Source organism: Myotis yumanensis, unplaced genomic scaffold (genome assembly GCF_028538775.1).
Source record: "Myotis yumanensis isolate MYYU_CA2020_CCGP unplaced genomic scaffold, mMyoYum1.0.hap1 SCAF_13, whole genome shotgun sequence".
In the NCBI taxonomy this organism is placed as follows: domain Eukaryota; kingdom Metazoa; phylum Chordata; class Mammalia; order Chiroptera; family Vespertilionidae; genus Myotis; species Myotis yumanensis.
In genome coordinates this window covers 39146352-39167466 of record NW_027223764.1, presented here as the reverse complement: position 1 = coordinate 39167466, position 21115 = coordinate 39146352, and the positions used below count along the sequence as shown (strand labels likewise).

At 39.2% G+C, this 21115-nt stretch overlaps 2 protein-coding genes across 8 annotated transcripts in view; one reads left to right on the top strand and one right to left on the bottom strand.

Moving 5' to 3' along the window:
• CTNNA3 (catenin alpha 3) overlaps positions 1 to 21115 on the top strand; it is a 1374069-nt gene that overhangs the window by 528675 nt on the left and 824279 nt on the right. The gene's annotated exons all lie outside the window — the stretch shown is intronic.
• LRRTM3 (leucine rich repeat transmembrane neuronal 3) overlaps positions 1 to 21115 on the bottom strand; it is a 162268-nt gene that overhangs the window by 125670 nt on the left and 15483 nt on the right. Inside the window, exon 3 of one of the 3 annotated variants that reach the window (XM_070432838.1) lies at positions 18980 to 19148. The exons of the other annotated variants lie outside the window; for them this stretch is intronic. Coding sequence (XP_070288939.1) covers positions 19140 to 19148 — 9 coding nt within the window. The 3' untranslated portion in view covers positions 18980 to 19139. Of the gene's footprint in view, positions 1 to 18979; positions 19149 to 21115 lie in introns of those variants that run through there. 3 annotated transcript variants of the gene reach the window in all.

Below are 21115 nucleotides of genomic sequence, written 5' to 3'. Positions count from 1 at the left end.
GTGGAGATGCAAATAGTGCTTGAAATCCTGCAGTGCTGCGGAAAAGGTGCCACTTTCTAATTCATCTAGCCAGATGGGGCCGTTTGTTTGTCCATTCATTCATTAACTCATTTATTTATTGTAATTCATACAATGTTGTTCATGTATCCACTAATGAAAGATCTTGTCTTATATAGGATGTCCCAAAATTCATGCAAGATTTGCAATTGAATTGAATTGCAAATCTTGCGTGAAATTTGGGACACCCTATATAATACACAATATTTTAGTTGTTAACAAATGGAAGGTCATGGTTCATGTCAAAGCTTATCTATGTGTGTACATGCATATACACATGGAGAAAAATATTGCATTCTAGAAAAAGAATATTTTTTCATCCCCATTGTGGCTTTCCATCCTCACTGTTTATTACCAGAACTATCAATATACATAGTAAAGTGTTAACAATATGTGTGATTATAATAAGTAATACCAGGTTCCATATTATGCCAGTGTTTCTTTTTGCTCTTGGGAACTTATATTTAAAAATTCAACAATAAACATAAAAGTTAAGGTAGATCACCTTGTTCAAATATAAAATATTTCTCTTCTCCTTATTCCATTTCTTTGGGTTTAAAATAGGGAATGAATTAAGGAAAGCATAGGAAAACCTACTAAACATGTCTTAGAAGGACTACTAGTTTGTGTGGGGTATGCACAGATGTGAATGCACACTGACTTATTTTTTCTCCTAGTTACTAGGACCTACGACCTAGTAGGTTGTTAGGTACATGGATCCCCAGTCATGTGTGCATGTGAACTTGTTATAGTTTTCTTCTTCTGATAGTAGTTAGGGAAGGGCCATTTGTTGTTGTCGTTGTTAATTGTAACACATGCTTACTTTTTCCCTGAAAATTAAATGTATTTCCCATTAGATTTATGATACTAAAACTGATCCCAGGTGGCTCTATTAAAAAGCTTCTTTGAGTCAGATAACTTACTTTTAGCTATTTCTTTATATAATCTGAAAGGTATTTCCTGAAAAATTCTTTACAAAGCCATTTTGCACGGAGAGTACAATTATATGACATTTGTTTTCTTTTTAAGAATAATGAAGTACAAATACATTTACTTTCTGTTGCATATACAAAGAATCTTTAACAATTAGTTATATGGCAGAAAAACTTTGTATATGAAAATGGGAATCAGACTGTTTTACTTAAAAGATTAATTTTATTGACTGAAAATGTGATTTAAAAGGACCTTTATCTACTAAATCCTGATTGGAAACAGGAAATTTTATATAATTTCTGAATATAATAAAATTGTTTTCCCTTACTAATCTCAATTGTTAAAATGGATAACATTTATTAAAGTTTTGCTGTGTACCAGATGCTTCACTATTTCTCACAAAAACACATGAAATTGGAACTATTGTTGTCCCGACTTTACAAGACACTGAAGTACAGGTGTCTTAAATAATTTGTCAAAGTGCAGGAGAGGAGCAAAGGACTCAAATCTTAAGTCCTGACCACAATGCTACACACTGCTTTTACTGTACTGTGAGCTATGCTAGCTCACACCACTGGCGGACTTACATAATGCTCACAGAGCAATGCACTTGTTTTGGAAACAGCCAAGGAGGATACATTTTTTCCAAAATTATTTTATAACCATAAGAAGGCACACTTCATGAGATTAATATTTGCACTTAACACAGAGAGAAAAGATATGGGTGCTCAAAGTACTATTCTCCTCTCCTTTATCATGCATTCTTTGAAACCTAGGTGTCCACCGACAGAGCAAAGAAATAAGAGAGAGGATAAAAGAGAGAGAGAATTAATTTTCTGAAGGGAGTTATATTTTTTACTTTGGAAACAAGCCAATAATCCTTTTCTCTCCTTGGGAAGGCACTTAGATATTTTGGGAGCTGTCTTGCTCTACTCGGAAATATTCCGTTAGGTTTCATTATACAGAAAACAGCTTTTAAATGCAACCCAGAGAAGACTGGTGCTTAAATCCAGGGGCCTCCCTGCCTCTAGCCCCGGTTCCCAGCTGACTGTTTGCCATGGGATTAAGGACAGAGCCTGCTCCACAGTTGGCCCGCGTTAACGGTAGCCGGGAGAGTAGAAGCAGGAAGTTTGAGGAAGGAAACATTTGCTCATTTGTCTTAATTCAAGAGTGGAATGTGGCAATCTTATTTTAGAATTCATTCTGTTTTATGAATTTTTGATAAGCTTTAAATTTTCTATCACTTGAAACTAGTTTTTCTGTTCAATGTATTTCTAAGCACAGGTTTTACATTAGACAAGCTTTAATTTTGCACTTTGATTTGAACTTGACTGAGCTGTGAAGGGTAAAGCCTAGTAATCACAGAGCTGGTTTGGGTTTAAGGGCTGTATCTCTTCTGCTGTCTCTCCCATCTGTCCCTCGTACTCCTAGGCTGCCTTCACAGCTCCAGGGAGGGGACATGAACTTTTGTAAGAGAAGAAGACCAAGTGCAGGCTCCAGGCTAACATGACTCTGTCCTGTGATGGTCATCAAGATGACAGTGGCTCTGAGGTGAATCAGAAGTCACCTGACAGATACCTGAATGCAAACATGTAATAATGAAAGTACCTAAGAGTCACCTCTAGTCTGAAGCTAGGCTGCTCGCAGGCCAGGCAAACTCCTTGGGACACAGGAACCCTCGTCCCTGATCCATGATATTGACAAAGGCTGGCAGCTGATGAACACTTTCCCGATTTTTTTAACTTCTTCTGGGACAGTATCTTTGTGCCAGTTTTTTAAAATATGTAGAGTACAAGAAACAATGTAGAGCGACTTATGAAAAACACAGTGTTTCCACGTATTTTCCTCCACAGTACCTGAGCAATCCAGATTGACTGAAGGTAGAAAAGCTTATCTCCAGAACAAATTTTGCCCAGCATCACCCTTTTCCTTTGCCATTTGTATTCTCAGATGATACCATCTCAGTCTGCTCCTCCTCATGGATAGAGCCTTGGCATGTTACTTTCAGATCTATTTTCCAGACACTCTGTGCACTTCACCATGAAAAGGGACCTAAATATCATGAACTGTCAGGGTTAGGGTGAATCCGATAAGCCTTTCGACCCTAACCACCACCTGAGGTGACTAACAATTCATGAGACACCAGTCCTTCTGCCATTTTCTCACATTTCTTTGAGCATTTTAAGCACCTTAGTATTTACTCTTTTCTCCTGGGAAAGTAGTAGGCATGAGGAGAGAACTGGAGCAAGGAGCATCTTTTTCAAGTGCCCAGGCACTTTGCACATATAATTGCAATTAAAAGACATTAGTGGCATTTTCCATGTTACAGACAAATAACTGAGGTTTAAAGAGGTAAATAATTCCCAACAGCACAGATGTGGCACAGGTGGAGTTCCAAGCTGTCTGTTCATCTCAAAGCTCTTGTTCTTTCTGTGGCATTATGCAGCATTTCTTTTGTGACTGCACCGTCCCATGCAGTCAGTGGTTGTTCATGCTTATGATATTTCTATAGCAAGTACCCAACACTAGCTTTGTTTCATTTCAAGCATCATGTTTACGATAGTTAATTTATACATTATGATACGGTTTCTGCAAGTACAGCTATGAGTGCTTCTTACGACCGTGGATAAATGTGCTAGACATCACAGAAGATAAGTTTCTAAAGAACCTAGTCATTCATTCATTTAAACAACTATTTATGCCCTAGGTGATCTGGCTCAATGGATAGAGTGTCAGCCCTAGGACTGAAGGGTCCCAGGTTCGATTCCCATCAAGGGCATATACCTTGGCTGTGATATTTCTCTGTCTCTACCTCTCTTTTCCACTCTCTCTAAAAATCAATGGAAAACGGGTGAGGATTAACAACAACAACAAAACCCAACTATTTACTAAAACCATGCTCTATGCCAAGCACTGGAGATATGATATATATGTGAATATAGCAGATCAAAGTCCCTGCCCTTATAGGATGTCTTATTAGGGAAGAAATAAAGACACAAATAAAATATACATTATGCTATATGGTGATATTTGCTCTGGAGAACAACAAAACAAGGAGAAAACTAAAACAATTTTGAATAGAGGAGGTCATGGAGGCCTCACTGAGGAAGACATCTGAATAAAGACTTGGCAGAGATGAGGAAGGAAGCCATGTAGACATTTGTGGGAAAACTGTTACAGGCAGAGGGGGCAAGTACAGAGGCCCTGACAAAGGTGTCTGCCTGTACTGAGCCAAGGGAGAGTGTTGTGGATGATGGGGATGATGGGGTCAGTGAGAGGATCAGATTCTATTAGACTCTGAGGCTATTGTAATTAATTTGCCTCTCACATTGATGGAAACAGGAAAGCCATTAGAGATTTTTTAAAAGAAAAGTCACATGCCTTGACTATGTTTGGAAAGATCATGCTAGCTGACACTTTCAGATGGTGTAGGGGTGGAGGCCAATTAGAAGGCTATAGCAATAAACCAGGTCAGAAGTGTTAGTGGCTTAAACCAGACTAGTAGTTGTTGAGTTGGTATGAAGATGCCAGCTTCTGGTTATATTTAGGAGATGGGGTTTTCTGATCACAGGATTTGGTGATGGGCTGGAAGTGGGTTAGAAAGAGAAGAAGCATCAAGAACTTCAGAGACTTTGACCTCAGCATGTCGTTAACTGGGCTGGAGAACAGTAGAGGATGAGTAGGTTTAGTGGGGAAAGGGTAGAGGTGGAGATCAGATTATGGCTTTACATATATGAAGTTTGAGATCTCTGTTTCTCTCAAGAAGTGGCATTGAGTAGACAATTGGACATACAGGGTGGGGCAAAGTAGGCTTACATTTGAATGTGAAACAGAGTTAAAGCTATTGCAATAATCATAACCTGCATGTCTTTTTCCATATGAACAACTGTGATCCTACTTTTGCCCCTCCTTGTATGAGTCTAGAATTCAGGATAGCTGGCTATGAGTGCAAATTTGGAATCATCTACCTATGTCTGTATTAGTAATATTGATGATGTTACTAAATAAATAAATATAGACACAAATCAGAAGAGATCCAAGGACTAATTTCTGGAGCGCTTCACCATGAAGTGGTTGGTAAGATGAATAGGAAGTAGCCATGGAAACTTCACAGGAGAGACCAGTGAGGCAGGAGGAAAAACAGCAGTAAGTAATGTTCTTGAATTTAATGACAATAGTAGGTCAAGGAGGAGGAAGTAATCAACTATGTCAAATATTGCTGTCAGATCAGGTAAGATGAGGACTGAGAATTGACATTGCACTTAGCAACTTAGAGTTTACCGGTGACCTTAAGAGGAGTGGTTTCGGTGAAATTGTGGGGCAAGAAACTTTGGTGTGAGTTCAAGAGAGAACGAGGTGAATTGGAGAGCAGAAAGTATAGATAATAGAAATCACCAGTGTTACCACAAGACACTACAGTTACTGCAGCGATCTTTGAAATTCATCATTTTTATAATGATGGCAGTTAGCAAACTCGCTCCAAGATCTTGCTATTGAACATTCCATAAGTTTGCACATATAGTACTAGATCACAAATTTGTTTTTAATATTGTGATAACTATGTCAGTATAATTAAAATAATTTGTAAATCTATGTTTTATTTTATGCATTTGAACATTGTTCTGAGGGTGAATGGGATTAACTAGTAATCCTCAGCCAAAAAAGTTAAGAACCACTCCTATTTTAGGGTTACTAACAAGATTTCTATAGATTCTTCCTTTCTTTTTAATTGAACCCAGAAAGTGGAATTTAAAAAAAAAGTTTTCTATCTACCACAGAGCCTATACCACCCTTAAACTTTGGTTTGGGATGTTGTGTTAGGAAGTGATGCTTGCAAAGTGAAATGAACCTTCCAATAATTATCAGAATGTCTAAAATGTCATAATATTTGCTTCAGTTAAATGTCTTATGTTTCTCTCTTTTCTCTTATAGGCATTTATGAATGATTAAATTGTATTTTCATGCTACATATTATCTGAGAAAAGATAATTCCAATTAGCAATTAGTGCTGTGCCCTAAAACTTTTGAAGTTCTTATGTACTTCTGTTTTGCTGTAGGGTTTTGAATAAGACATATTGAAAAATCCAATCAGACTTCGCTGGTATTTTCTAGACAACATCTGGTCTGACAGCTAACTCTGTAGTCAGGGTTATAAATCAAAATGGAGCTGACTTGGAAATGATGTAGAAATGCAGAAATGCCCCATGATTTTTGCAGAAGATTGGAGATCGTTTGTTATGTTAATGCAATGGCACTAAAAAATAGCTGCTATATTTTAAATTTTAAACATTTTCATCATGAAAATGGTTTTATTGTAATCACTTTACTGAAAAGTAAAGTTATCTTCAGAAAGAAGTCTTAGAGTTTGAAGAGAGCAAGAAATATATATTTAGGGAGCCTGCTAGAGGTGAATAAAATGTTTTCCAAATAGCTATGAGGATCAACTCATGAAGCTTACATATCTGGATTGATGAAACCTAGGAAAGGAAATGATCATAAACTCCACATACCCTAGCCTTGAGATGATGCCTGCTCATGCTTGGAAACTTGGACATAGCAATGCAGATGTAGAGTTTATCTAAGATTGGGGACTTGCCCCGTGGCTTTGGTAGAAGAAGATCGGGCCAAGACAGATAGTGCTTTATGAGTATCAGCTAAGTGCCTCACTCTTGAATTTCATGCTGGATAGAGAGAAAAGTGAAGCTAGAAAAGAAAAATAGGCAGAGATTAGGAAGAGCTCAGGATATTAGAGGCTGCTACCAGGGGAAAAGTAAGTTCAGTTAGAAGATATAGTATAAAGGGCATTTGGACAAATAAGGTCAAAGAATGTTAAACCTGGAAGTAGCTGTAGAAATCATCTGCTTTACCCACTTCATTTTCCAGGTGATCCAGAGATTAAATCTCTTTCCCAAATTCTTCCAAATAACCAGGGACCGAGCGCCTAGAACCCAGTGGACTGGACTCTCAATCTCTCCATTGCTTATTGCCACGAAAGTAGAAAGAGTGATAATCCTGACTCCTCTTAATAAAATAAATGAGCTTAAGAAAGATTTCATTATCTCCACTGAGCATGAAGATTGAAGCAAGAATAAAAATAGAAATCCTATCTTGGCTTCTAGCTCCGAGTTCCCTAAGCATGCACCCAGGCAGCTGCTGGATGTTCTGGAAATTTTCTCGGAGAATGCCACCATTATCACTGAAGGTTGGGAAAGATGAAATTCTATAAAGAGCAAGAAGTTTTGAAAAGAATAAAAGGTTGTCAGGAAGATGGATCTGCAGCATTAGGGCACTGAGCTAACTTCTGCTGTAAGCTTTGCCCAGAGTCTGTGGGTAGAACAGCAGCAGGCTGAGCATGACAATTATGATTTTTTTCAACATCTACCCTGTGGACACCAGTGCTCAGCGGGACCTGTGCGGGAGTGCTGTGTGTAATTAAGAGAAGGCTCTGTTGAAAGGCTGTAGGGGGGAGATAATTCATTTTCTCTCTCTCTTCCTGCCTCCCTCCACCCCCCACCCCCACCCCCAAACAGAAGCATAACTACTAGGATACGTTAAATGAAGTCTGGCCTATTAAGGGCACTTTCAGAAACCTCCCATTTCTTCACTAATGTATCTTGAAAGTGCACTTTCAACCTCAAATCTTAGCTCTCCCCATCTTCATTCCCTTCTCCCTGGTTTGAGCACCCATGTTTAGAGGCTCTCAAGAAGGAAGAAGGTGAGAGTCACGCAGAGGGCAGGGGTAGTAGGACAGAGGGTTTCTTTGTCAAATTTAGCTGTGGTGCTGGAATTCTGACATGTGCTGTTGGCTCTGGGGATTATGTTCTGGTCCCAGCTGAGTGAAAGCTTGCTTTGGTTTTGTTTTCTGAAAGTATTTAATAAAATGGCAGGATTCGCTTACTTGCTTATTGAATTCTTTTGCCTGGGAAACATGCATATTTGAACCCAGCTGCACATTTGTGACAAAGAGATAGCAATAATCTGAGCTATATGCTATTTTTTTTTAATAAAAGCTTTTTAAAATTTTTCTACAAGAGAAGAACTATCATATACAACATTAAGCCTTTTTAGAACCTGGGTTTAAGTTTGCTTTCAATTAATAGCTTTCAGAAGCCTTTCTAAATAACCTTGAGGCACAGTTTTTCTTACAAGAAAGCAGGTGGAGAGAAAAAAAGGTCTATGGTTTGTTAACCGATAAAAGCTAAATTGCTAAATCTACCTGTTTCCAATAAATCACTTGGGCCAATTAGAACATTTATTTTCCTCCTTTCTCTTGTATTCAGTCTTCATTAATGATACCAGAGATGGACTAAACTTTGATTATCCAGCTCAGATTTTTAATTTCCTAGAAGATAGTACTGCAGACCAACAAGGAAAAATGGCCAGAATCACATGGCTGGGGTGCCGGGAACTGCAGTTTGCCCCTCCGGGCCTATGCTCCCTCTCTCTGCACCACATCCAGGCCCAGAGGCAACACTTTATGGGATGCTTCAGAGGGTCCCTGTGCTCTCTCGCTGCTTTCACTGGGCTTAGCCATAGGTAGGTCCTCAAATACAAGTCTGGGCAGCAGCGGAAGAGAACAGACATAATTCTTATTTCTCTAACTCAGTCCTTTTATATTGCTATAACAAAATACTATAAACTGGGTGGCTTATAAACAATATAAATTAATTTATTACAGTTATGGAGGCTGAGAAGTCCAAATTCAAGGGGCCAGCAATGTCCTAGTCTAAGGAAGGCCCTCTTCTTGGTTCATAGCCTGTGCCTTCTCACTGTGTCCTCACCTGGCAGAAGGGGCAGGGGATATTTGTGGGGTCTCTTTTCAAAGGCATTAGCCCCTTGGGACCCTCATGACTTACGTACCTCCTAAAGGACTTATCTCATAATGCCATCATCTTGGGGGGTTAGGGTTTCTACATTTGAATTTGGGGGACATGCTAACATTTAGGAGACTCACTGCTTGCCTCGATAAGTAGAGGCTGCATTCCCGGTGGCCATCTCCTAGAAGCATGTCTTTTGGCATTTCCGACACCCTTATCCTCCCTTGTCCTGCCATAGGGTGATAATGGAATCCTGTCGCTGTCCCAGGCGTCACACCATCCCGGATAGCTCCCTTTACTATGCCGACACAGTTGCAAAAGTTTGCTCCATTAACTCTCTTGAGTCACCCCTTTTGTGTGTACTTCCTACCAGAATTTCACTGACATCCCCCTGGTAAGCACCAGTGATGGGACTGGGACCCAGGTCACCATACCCTGTTCTAATCCCCTGTCCAATTTGCCCAAGTGAAAAACCTTGTAATATCCTTTTTATTTTTTTCAAGATCAAATTAACATCTATAAAACTTCTGGGTCTATTTCTTCTAAGTGTTTTAACTTGTCTCTCACATAATCTTTTTTTTTTTTAAATAAATGAGCCAATAAAGATTTCAACCTAAAATGTTAATGACCAGTTATACCTCACCTCTATTATCCATTTGGTACAACTGGATTTGGGGAGGGGTGATGATTGGATGCTTGATAAAGTTGGGCTTCTGTTGATCAAGATAGGAACCATTAAACCTAAGTCTTGCCATAAGATGATGGGTGAAATGTTCCCATTTGCTCTCTGTTGCTCATCAGGAGATGGTATGTCAGGAAACGTGTGATTGATACATATCATGAATTTCATCTCCACAGAGCTAGGTAGCATTATGCCTTTTTTCCACTTTTCTCTTTCTAATTATATCTCCCACTTTCCTAGGTTTTATTATTACGATACTTTTCTTTCCCCAAGGCAAAGCCATTGGGATCTCCTTTATGCCTCTCACTTACTCCACCATTTCCTCAAAAAGCCTTTAAACGCCCTACATGCTTTAGGAGGGTAAGGCCCTCCACCTGGTCTCCTGAGGGTTAGGAGTAAACAGGACAGTGGTTACTTTGAACCAGTTATTCTGTTTTAAGGTTCATCTTGGAGTGTGATTTGTCATGGCTAAATTCAGCCAAAGGCAATTAAGCAATCACTTAGGAAAAATACAGATGCATCTATTTTAAAAGAGCCAGAGTGCTGAGGTTTGCTATGCATGGAACCAGAGCAACAGGTAAAAATTATACGAAGCATTAATTTCACCTTGAAATAACAGTTCTATGCCTATTAACTGTTGACATTTTGTAGAGAAGATTTTACTGGAGGGAAACTGACAACCCTTACTAGCTTTCTGCAAAGCCTGTCTCCTTCTTGCTAAGGAGTGGAAATAATGCACTTGTTTACTGCCTAGATGACTTGCAAAGATTCCCAGCCCAAACTCTGCAAGCCAAGAGTTGCAAGAACTAATCTAGGGACTTCGTTAGATCTGGATATCAATTGGTTTTGTGGGGTCCATACTGCTAATAAGATAGCAGGCAATGTCCACTAATTCTTTACCACTCGATTTACCTATCCCTCCACTGGCAAGACACCAGTCGGCTTCCAAAACATTCTCTGTCAGAATCATCTGGTGGGCGTGGCTTAGTAAAACACAGAATGCCATTCTTGGCCCTGCAGTTTTCTGATTCATTAAGTCTGTGCATTGCTAAGAAGTTCCCAGGTGATGCTGAAGATGCTAGTTTTCTGCTCCTTATAAACCTCTATCATTGCACCAATCACACTGTGTTGCCATTTCTTATGAGTCTGACTGTATTGCCAGTCATTTAAGCTATAGGCTGTACCTATTCTGTAGTCACCTTCCACACACCCATCAGACCACCCAAAGCATACTTTCAATAAATGACTGAGTGAATATGCTTTCTAGTGAATAATTTTCCCTCATTGCTTATAATATCGTAATTAAACCCCTTCAGTTAATCAAGCTAATCTTGTAAAATTAATGTTCTGCAAATCTCCACACTTGGACCTACCTTTCTACATGTTCTTTCTAAAATGGTCTCTCTCCTATTCATCCATTCTTTTTCTAACCATTCCTTTTTCAAAATACCTACTTCAGGAAACCCTCTGAGTTTGTCCTATGTTTACACTACATAATACTATATATTTTTACCTTACTGCTAAGTTCACCTAGTAATAAATCATTAAGATTATTAAAATGCCATTCTGTTTTTACATTATTTTATATGAGTACATTTTATCTTCTCTGTTTGATTTTAAGCTTATATTTTGGTATCTTCCTACAGTACGTATCATGTCTTTTATATAACAACCCAATCAATAAGTGTTTATTGATTGATTGCTAGTGAGTGAATAACTATTGACTGGGATCAATTGCGCCACGGAGCAGGAAGTCACTTTTCTATGATTGGAAATTGGTGCAGTATATGTCAGATGCTTAACCTTGGTATCACCAGCATCTAGTCTGGCATCAAATAGGCCGAACGAATGCTTGTTTGGTTTGATGATACTTAACTATCTTAATATTTGTGTATAAACTGACCATTTTAAAACAGAAAGCAGTGATTTGACAATCACTACTCAGACAGATGAGACTTAAAGATTTCATAAAGAAAAAGAGGTGTCCTTTCAGAATCGGAGATCTGAACTGAGCCACAGCCCAGAGGAATTTACTTTATTTCTTTGCCATGAATTTCTGTTTATAACTGTTTTCACTACAGGTTCCTTGACTAGGAGAGGGATATTCAGTGTACAGAATTCCCGGTATTCGAAGAAATTCCTCTTGTATTGGTGTTATGTCACCCTTGTATTTCACTCACTAACCCTTAAAAAACAAACAAAATAAGCAAAAAAAAAAAAGTGAAACTAAACCAAACAAAAATATTAGAGTCATCAGGGCAGTGGTTCCCAACCTGTGGGTCGCGACCCCTTTGGCGGTGGAACGACCCTTTCACAGGGTCACCTAAGACCATCCTGCATATCAGATATTTACATTACGATTCATAACAGTAGCAACATTACAGTTGTGAAGTAGCAACGAAAATAATTTTATGGTTGGGTCACAACATGAGGAACTGTATTTAAAGGGCCAGAAGATTGAGAACCACTGCATTAGGATAAGGTAGGAGAAATGAAATCATGGATTTGGCTTTAAGGCCTTTGACTGACAAAGCTTTACTCAGTCATCAAATATTAACCTCTCTGGACCTTGTCATCAACTGGAAAACAAAAGGACATACCCTGAATCACCTTCAAGGCCTCTTGTAACTTACAAAAGATTTCCTTTCTGAATGCTACAGATGTATTGCTTATATCTTTTCTCTCTGAAGACTTGACTGTATCTCTTCATAAGCTGTTGAAAGGTCCTATCTCTTAGCTTGAGTACAAAAGTGTCATCTGTCCCTTTTCAAACCCTCAGAACTCTTGTGTGCCTCTGAGAAGCTTTGTCCTCTGGTGCCGTGTGGCTGTGTGACAGCTGAGGTACCCCCCATCCAGTGGTGACTGAAATGATTTCCGCACCTATCTTATGCTGGAAAATATTGGGGGGAGGAAAAGGACTCAGCATGCTGCAAAATATTGACTTGTTTCCCATATTAAGTGTAGCTTCTGAAAGTCATGGATCTGGGGTGAGACAAGCAAGCCAATTTGTTAAGGGCACTGGCTGCTTCCCTGATGTATGTTCTGTTGATCTAAATGGCCCCGCTACAGGGTCTTCTGTCTATTAAAGATCAAGATTCACTGTCATTTTAGAGCTCAGCTTGGAGATGGGCTCTGTGAAAAATGTAAACCGCTTAGCGAGGCCAGGTGAGATGAGCCTCTCTCTTTATCACCCCCCGCAACACCCCCCCCCCCACACACACATACACACCATTTTCTGTCCTCTAGATGCTTCCACTATAGTGTTAAAGATTTCCCATGCTAAGGTAAATATTCTAAATTAGTAATCTAATTTTCTGAAAGAAAAAAAAATGAAGGATTATAAAAAGTAAGAAAAGGCAGTAAAGTAGAGCGGTCAAGAACTTGGATTCAGGAATAAGAAAGGCTTGAATACACACTCCATTTGCTGTTCTCGCTAGCTCTATGATCATGAGCATAATAGAGTGTCTATGTTTTAGTTTTCCTACCTAGAATATGAGTAAATAGTGCTTATATCACGGGGTTGTTGTAAGAATTAAATATGGTAAGAAAAGTATTTAATTTAGAGCTTCATAGTAAGGCATTCAAAAGAGGAGAGTTTTGTGTTTTTGTTTTTGAAAGAAAATGTTAGGGGGAAAGCTGACCATGGCTTGTGGTCTATATTTTGTAGCAGAGCAAAATGACATGTCATCTATTTAAATGAGCATCTTTCCTATTTAGGGGGAAGTTACCATTCAGACAAGAGATTCCTAGTATTACTCAGTGACTGACTAGAAGAGAGATGCCGAATTAGATCAGGATTCAGATTCTAGCTCTGTGTGATGGCACTTCAGTTTCTTTACCTGTAAAATAGGTAATAGCCCACTTCCTGCACTATCCAAAACTCCTGAACGCTCTTTCTGTGCCCATCATTTGGAGCCCTTTACAGCGTGCCCTCTACACAAACTCAGGACTGTTTGGTAAAGATTAAAGTGGTTGTGGCTGAATAAATGTTTTTGCATGTGGCAACTAACGGCACAATTTAGAAATGACTTTATAATTCATATGATGCTTTTATATTTCCAATGCTTTTTCCATGTGGGGCCATTCAGATAACTGTAAATGGTAAATATTTGTTGAAAATATATGAACTATGTGAAATGTAATGTCTTATGATACGAACTGTATTCCAAACCTCTTAAGAATATTTTTGCCAAGGGTAAGGGAGTAAGAATCACTTATTTAGCATACTAGTGTTTCAGCATGACTTTTACAAGTGACATTAATTTATTCCCACGTTAATTTATTTAACGGACATTTACTAAGCATATACTATATCTCAAATCTTGCCTTAAGCATGTTTGGGATACAAAAAAAAAAATGTGCAAAATTTTCTTACCTGTAAAATTTCCCTGAAAGAAAGATAATATATGGACTTAACTAAATATAGCACAAGTTAAAAAATGATAATACTACAGATGTAAAAGTATTAAAACAGTAATAGTAATCATAATAATGTACAGTTGAAGTTGAAGGAGAAAGAAAAACCTTTTAGCTGTCATAATTAGAATATAGTTCATGAAAGAGTTGAGTTTGGTCATAAAATATAAAATGAGCCCAGCTGGCATGGCTCAAACTGTGACCTCCTAGTTGAAACAACCTATGAACCAGGAGGTCACAGTTTGATTTCAGGTCAGGGCACATGTCTGGGTTGCAGGCTCAACCCCCAGTAGGGGGCGTGCAGGAGGCAACTGATCAATGACTCTCTTTCATCATTGATGTCTCTCTCTCTCCCCACCCTCTCCCTTCCTCTCTGAAATCAATAAAAATATATTTAAAAAAATATAAGATGAATTTGGCACAAAGGAATGTTTCAGGTAGAAGAATCAATCAGGTGAGCAAATTAGAGGTGGGCTCTGAGGCAGATATTCAAAGAGGGGTCAGTTTTGGTTTTGTTGGGGCAGTGGTGGAAGGGTAATTGCACAAGAGAAACTGAAAGACTAGGTTTGAGTCCAGTCTTGGGGAGTTGTTAGAAGTTTCAGAGCTCTGAAGTGACAAGTTCTCCATGCCATGTCTGGCTTTGGGGCCCATGATTCTGAACACTCAGAAATCTAGTAAAAAGCGTTTCCATTTCATAGTTTCAGTAGCCATGTCTCTCTGCACACATTGTTGGAATCACAAAGCATTTGAGAGAGAGATCCTTTTACTTGTGCATTGGGAACACAGGTCTTGTGAAGTTGGTGGCTGCCAGAGTCCGGCAAGTCTGCTGGTCTTTGCCAAGCATAAACTAATAGATGTTAATTTTTGTACATTATGAGCATTTGAAATATACACAGTGGTACTCTAATCATGTTGAATTCTATAATCACTGCTGAGAGGAAAATTTTAACCTATTAGGTCCTAATTTTTATGTTGGATTTAGTGATTTTTAAAGGAATGTTTGCTATAATATTTCCATGCGTGATAGTTTCTCAATAAAGTTGGCAAAATATATTTGACTAAATAAAAATTATGTAAATATTGAAAGGAATTCTAGGGACAAAACAGGCAGGTTTGGGGAGTCTTAGAGATAAGGAGGGTCCATGGGAGAGGACTGTATAGATGGAGACTTCAAGATGCCAAAATACTTATCTTATTTATACACAGGATAGAGAAATACCACAGGAAGAGGGGGGGTGGTCCAAGCAGATGGAAACATTTCTGGCCTGAGCAATTAAAACAGCCGTAAGCCAAGGTCAGAGGTATCACTGGCCTGAGCAGCCAGGAGATCAAAGACAACTCCAACCAGCAAGATAAGGGGGAGAGGTGAAGGGGGACACCACGTGGGCGCTGAGCTTTGAATCTAATTCAATGTTGCAGAATAACCGGTGAGGAAAAATGGGGTCCCAAATTAAGGAAAGGACCAATCAGAAAAGGTCAGATTCAGACAAAGAACTACAGCATATATAAAATGGAGACAAAGGGACACAAGGCAGGTTTTCTTATTTTGAGAGAGAGAGAGAGCTCGAGCACACAGGCTTTTGCCATTGTGGGGGTCCTCCCTTTGGGAACACCCTTGCCCAGATAGAGTCTGTATCTGCTTCCAATAAGCTTCTACATTTCTTATTAAAGAAGCCTTCTTGACCGTAAGTTTATTCTTCAAACTTCATGAGGACAAGAACCCACGGGAAGAAAAGTCTGCACCCTGAAGCCCACGTTTCAGTATGAATGAATTCTGTTATGCGATGACCCCACTGACCACCTTAGGAATACCATAAATTCAGATTTAAACTTTTCACTTATCTCACACAATCTCTGATAATAAACGTGTTTTTTGTTTGTCTGTGTGTTTGTTTTTGCTTTTGCCAGAGTCTCATAAGCAAATGACCCGAACAGCAAACAAACAAACAAGCCATAGTTTTTAATTTTTTTTGAGGTGGAATTATTGCTTTTATCTAAAAAATAATACAGGGACCAATGAAGAGAGCCACATTTGACATCTCCACATTTCAGAGAACATTTCATTGGAATACATATTGGACTGTTTTGTGGTATATATGATTTATGAATTATCACTGAGTTTCTGGGATTTTTTTTCAGTTATTTTCAATAGAAGAATCCTGGAAATGAAGGGAATATAACAGATTGTTATCATTTAATATTTTCAATATTGTCAGTTTGGATGATTGCTTATATGGATTACTAGTCAAGGATAGAACACCCCATGTCATTGTGGTATTCTTCCTGTAGACATAAATATTAGAAAGAAAATGAGCTGTGCTGAATTTTATGGTTAAGCTCCATAAATCAATGACTCTTAGATAAATAATGCATTAATCAAATCTTCCCAAGTAGAACTTTAATTGAGAGCCTTGAAAATAAGAATGGACTAGTAGTTGCAAAATATCACATCAAAAATGTAGTAATAGTTCCACTCTCTTGAAAACACAACTCCATGTTTTCTCATAGGTACATTTATCTTTTATCCTGTTCCTGATCTAGATTTTTCCTAAATATATATATTTTTCATTTTGTCCACTTCACTTTTGGGAAAATATCTGAATTCAGTCAATGCATTCAGCAAAGCTTTACTAAATCCTATGTTGTGTAAGCGTAGTTCAGTCCTTCAAATATCAATTCCCCCAATCTCTTTAACCGAAGCCAACCAATGGGGTATAATTTGAAAATTGGCAGAAGAGCCCTCTGTCTAAAACATATATTCCTCCGTTGGCCAGCCTAGCCTAATGACAGTGAGGGGATAGTATATTTTATTGATTTAATATGCATCATTTCTAAATTCATCAGGATACTTTTAAAAATTAGACATTTGAACAGAAAACGAAGAGAAGCAGATGAAACCAAGGGTGAGGAAGGTAGATTGAATACAAATTATAAAGTCCTGAACACTTGTTAGAAGTGTTTTTCTTTGATGTTTTTGATATTTTTAGCAGGAGAGAGGGGAGAGTAGGGGGGGTGGGGTGGCAAGAGAGCAGGATCAATTATATGTAAAACAACATATTTTAAAATTATTTAGAAAAGACTACTGTGTGATGTAGGGAAAAAATTTTAATAGCATTTTCATAGTAAAAACAGCATTGAGTGCCACAGATCTGTTTCTTGGAGTTCTGTAAAGGAACCTCATAGTGCAAGTCAATAAATGTTTCTGTACAAGAGAGCCCTCAGGGAGCAATCAGAGAGTAATTGGACCTCTTTGTTACAGCACTGTCCTGGGGCCCCACCTGGGTGAGCTAATGATTTAGGCATTAACACCTTGATGCGAAGTAGTTTACCCAGCTGTTTTTTATACAGCTGTTGGAGTAGGGCAGGCTTTCTAGGGGCTAAGGACCAGGCACTGAGGCTTTACAGTGGAGTTTGGCTGAGGGAGGGGATTGGGGCTGAAAACAAGGGCTACTGAACAAGAAGATTGCCTTCCAGTGCTCCTGAGAGCTGGCTCTGTCTGTGGCCACATTTTAAAAGTGCAAATTAAATTAAGGTTGCATATATTTACTGGTACAAAAAATAAAATGAGTGGAGAAAATTGTTCACTAGCAATTCCCAAGTCTCGCATGTTATGGAGTTTATGAGATAGGAAGTTACCAAAGAAATCCCAGTTCAGGGGTCCATGGCCATTCTTTGAATAAGAAAAGGATTATGGGATGTAGAGAGGTGGAGGGACTGAGATTAGATATCTGTAGATACACAACTATGCACAATTAGATAGATGACTCATCTATCTAATCTAATAATAGACAAACATGGTAATTGACCGTACCTTTGCTACACTTCCCATTGGCTAATCAGCGTGATATGCAAATTAGCCGCTAACAAAGGTGGCGGCTAATTTGCATATGTAGGCGCCAAGCGATGGAGCGAAGCCCACTGGCCCCGGGCAGGAGCAGCGAGCGAAGGCCGGCGTGCCAAGCGAAGCCAGCTGTGCCGGCCCCACCCCCGGGGCCCGAGTGGCGAGCAAAGAGCTAAGCCCCTCGCCCACTGTGCTGGCTCCGCCCCCGGGGCCTGAGCGGTGAGAAAGAGCGAAGCCCGCCGCGACGGCCCCTCTCGGCGAAGAGTGAAAGTCCTGGGTTCTGGGTGCCGGAGGAAAACTGGTGCCAGCAGCCAGGAGAAGGGGCCCCCGAGAGGTCCCAGACTGCAAGAGGGCACAGGCTGGGCTGAGTGACCCACCCAAGTGCACAAATTTTTGTGTGCCGGGCCTCTAGTATATATATAAAAGCCTAAGCGACGATCTGACCATTCGACCGGTATCTATGATGCGCGCTGACCACCAGGCGGCAGACACTCAACGCAGGAGCTGCCTAGCTGCTGTGACTTGGCAGCTGTGGCTCTCTGGTGACACACCCAGAACCAGAGAGGAGGGAGCCTGATTCTGGGGTGCGTCACCGAGAACTGCCCTCTCACAATCCGGGACCCTTTGGGGGATGTTTGAGAGCCCAACATCCCCGCAGGCCAGGCTGATGGACCCCACCAGTGCATGAATCTGTGCACCAGGCCTCTAGTGAAAGATAATGTCTAGCCAGAAAGAAACAAGGCCCCAAAGAGGGTATAAACTTTATATTATTTATATAAAGTATCAAGACAGATAAAGCTACTCCATGCTCTTAGAGGTAACAGGAGTGGTTAATCCTGGAGACAGGGTTAGTAATTGGAAGACTCAGAGGAACCTTTTGGGGTGCTGGGGATCTTCTGTTTCTTGATCTGGGTGCAGAGAACACAAGTATGCCCATAACCCATTGAGCTGTAGGTGGTACCTGCGCTTTTCTCTGTTTAACATATGTCAACAAAAAGTTGTTGTCTAAGCTATAGAAATGGCTCCCACATATTAGAATATCGCTAACCTAGTTATGCCTCTGCCATCTTTTCTCAACTTCGCAGCATGTAGGAGAGAAATCAGTCACTATTTCCTAAAGGCAAGGCAGTTTTCATTGGATTTCGAATCCTTCCCTTGTCCGCTTTTTCTCAGATTTATGCAACAGTGTCTTTTCTCCCCTGCTGTACAGAGATACAAAACTACATTTAAATGTCATGTTTAATACTTGATGATTTTATTATCAAATAATGCCTTATATTATTACACAAAAGACCTGACTCTGAGGGTTTTTCAATTCTGTGCTTAGTGTCAACTGGAAACCAGTGCTAATACTGGAAAATAAGGGTCTGGGATCAGTGTCTTGATCGGCTTTTCAGGAGTCCTACGAGAAAAAGAAATCAGAGTAGGAAAGACTGTCTTGAAAGCATATCATGGAAAGATCCAAAATGTTAGAATGCTATAGTTAGTGTCTAATTTCAGCCATTTCTCTCTCACATGTGTGCAAGTGTAAAAATAAATCTAATAAGACTTAGCACTTCGAAGTCGTTAACTAATTAACTAATGAATCCACATAACAACTCTATGAGGTTTGTTTTAGTATTTACCACTTCACAGATCTTGTGCCATTTAGAAACTCTTATAGCTCTTTTCATCTCTCCTCTTTTCACTGTCTTTATTTTTTATTTTTTTCACTGTCTTTAAAAAGAACTAGTTATTATCATGTCTCCAGTGAAGGGCAAGTATCAAATTTTTCTCTTGAAAGAGAAAATCCAATGCTTTCTTTATAAAGAAGTGACTTTCCAAACCAGTCAAATAATTCACTGGCTTTCCTGGTGATATAACTCCAAATATCAAAAATCCTTTGTCCTCTGTTATGTTTTCTTTGCCTTGAGAAAAACAGAAATCCATTTGTATGCCTCTACATAGTACATGCTCAATAAATGTCCACTAGAATTCCTGTATTGTAACTCTTTGGGTAAATTGCTTTAGAGAACTCAGTCATCATTTCATAGACCCAATGGTAATTTTTGAAAATATGAATATTAATATTTTATTACTGCCAAATGCCTAAAGTATTTCCTACTAGAAATAAATTAGGTGCTAATTTACATAGACCAGTTGGCTCACTACAATAGTAATCGCATATCCCCTTCAACATTGAGTGTGGAAGGATATGGTATGTGTTTTGGGAGAAAAATGAAGGGTGGGCATGGTCAGACATTACAGCAACATTTTCAAGAGAGATTTGAAAGATGATGGACTCAATGCTTTGAGTAATAATTATGAAAAGGCAATAATACTGAATTGTTAGAAGATAACACTAAGCTTAGAATTTTTTTGTGGTGCTAAGCAAAATTATTACATAACAATACTTAATATAGAAATTCCATTAACAGATATTAACAGAGGGTTTCCAAATTTATGGTAAGCCCTTTCTGCGTCTGATTTCATGATGGATTGATTAAGCTCCAGGGACATATAATTATTTTTCATAGATTGCAAACCTGGTCATTTAAATGGTAAATGTGGGAACTTGCACTTTGTCATTCATATCAACTTGTAGCATTTTGAGAACACCTAGTAAGAGAGAGGGGAATCACTTTTATTGGGCGCCTGCCATGCCCACAAATATGTGTTATCTCAGTGTATCCTCAAAATTGCCCTGAGATGTGAAGCACTGTTCCATTTTACAGATGAGGAAACTGATGCCAAGGTATGCTCTTAGGGTAACTGATTCAAAGTCTGTAACCTCTCCCCTATACCAGGAAATTAGTCTTTCAGGAACAGATTTAATTTGAATATCTTCAGGCCTCATCTATCTTACACTGGTTTTGCAGGTATTCATCTGTGCGCGCATTTAATACAAACTTAGAAATAAGAACCTCTTCTTCTCCTTCTCCTTTTATTTCATTTGGCCACCCTCTCTTTCAGCCACACTCAGCTCACGCGGCTTGAATTCTGGCTGGCACGGGCAGTGCGGTCAAGGCTGCAGCTGTTAGGATCCCCTCCTCCCAGGCTCCTTCTGAGTTCTGCAAATGAGCCCTGCAGACTGATATTGAGCTCTGCAGTTTATGTGACAAATAGCTTTTGTGGCTTTTCCTATCACTCATAAATTCTGGCACCATACGGGCTGTTTGTCAGATTCAAATTCCATATATTCGAAAGGAAAGAGTTGAAGATTTCTGCATTGAAAGGGGACTCTACCCCTAAGATTTATTTGTAAATTTTACTTTAAAACTATCCTGAGAGGAACCTAGAATATTCTCCTGGTGCTGCCTCGCTGCAAATGATTTCCATCCTCCTGCCATAAATCTTGATAATACGTCCTTTAAAATGTGCCCGAGAAAT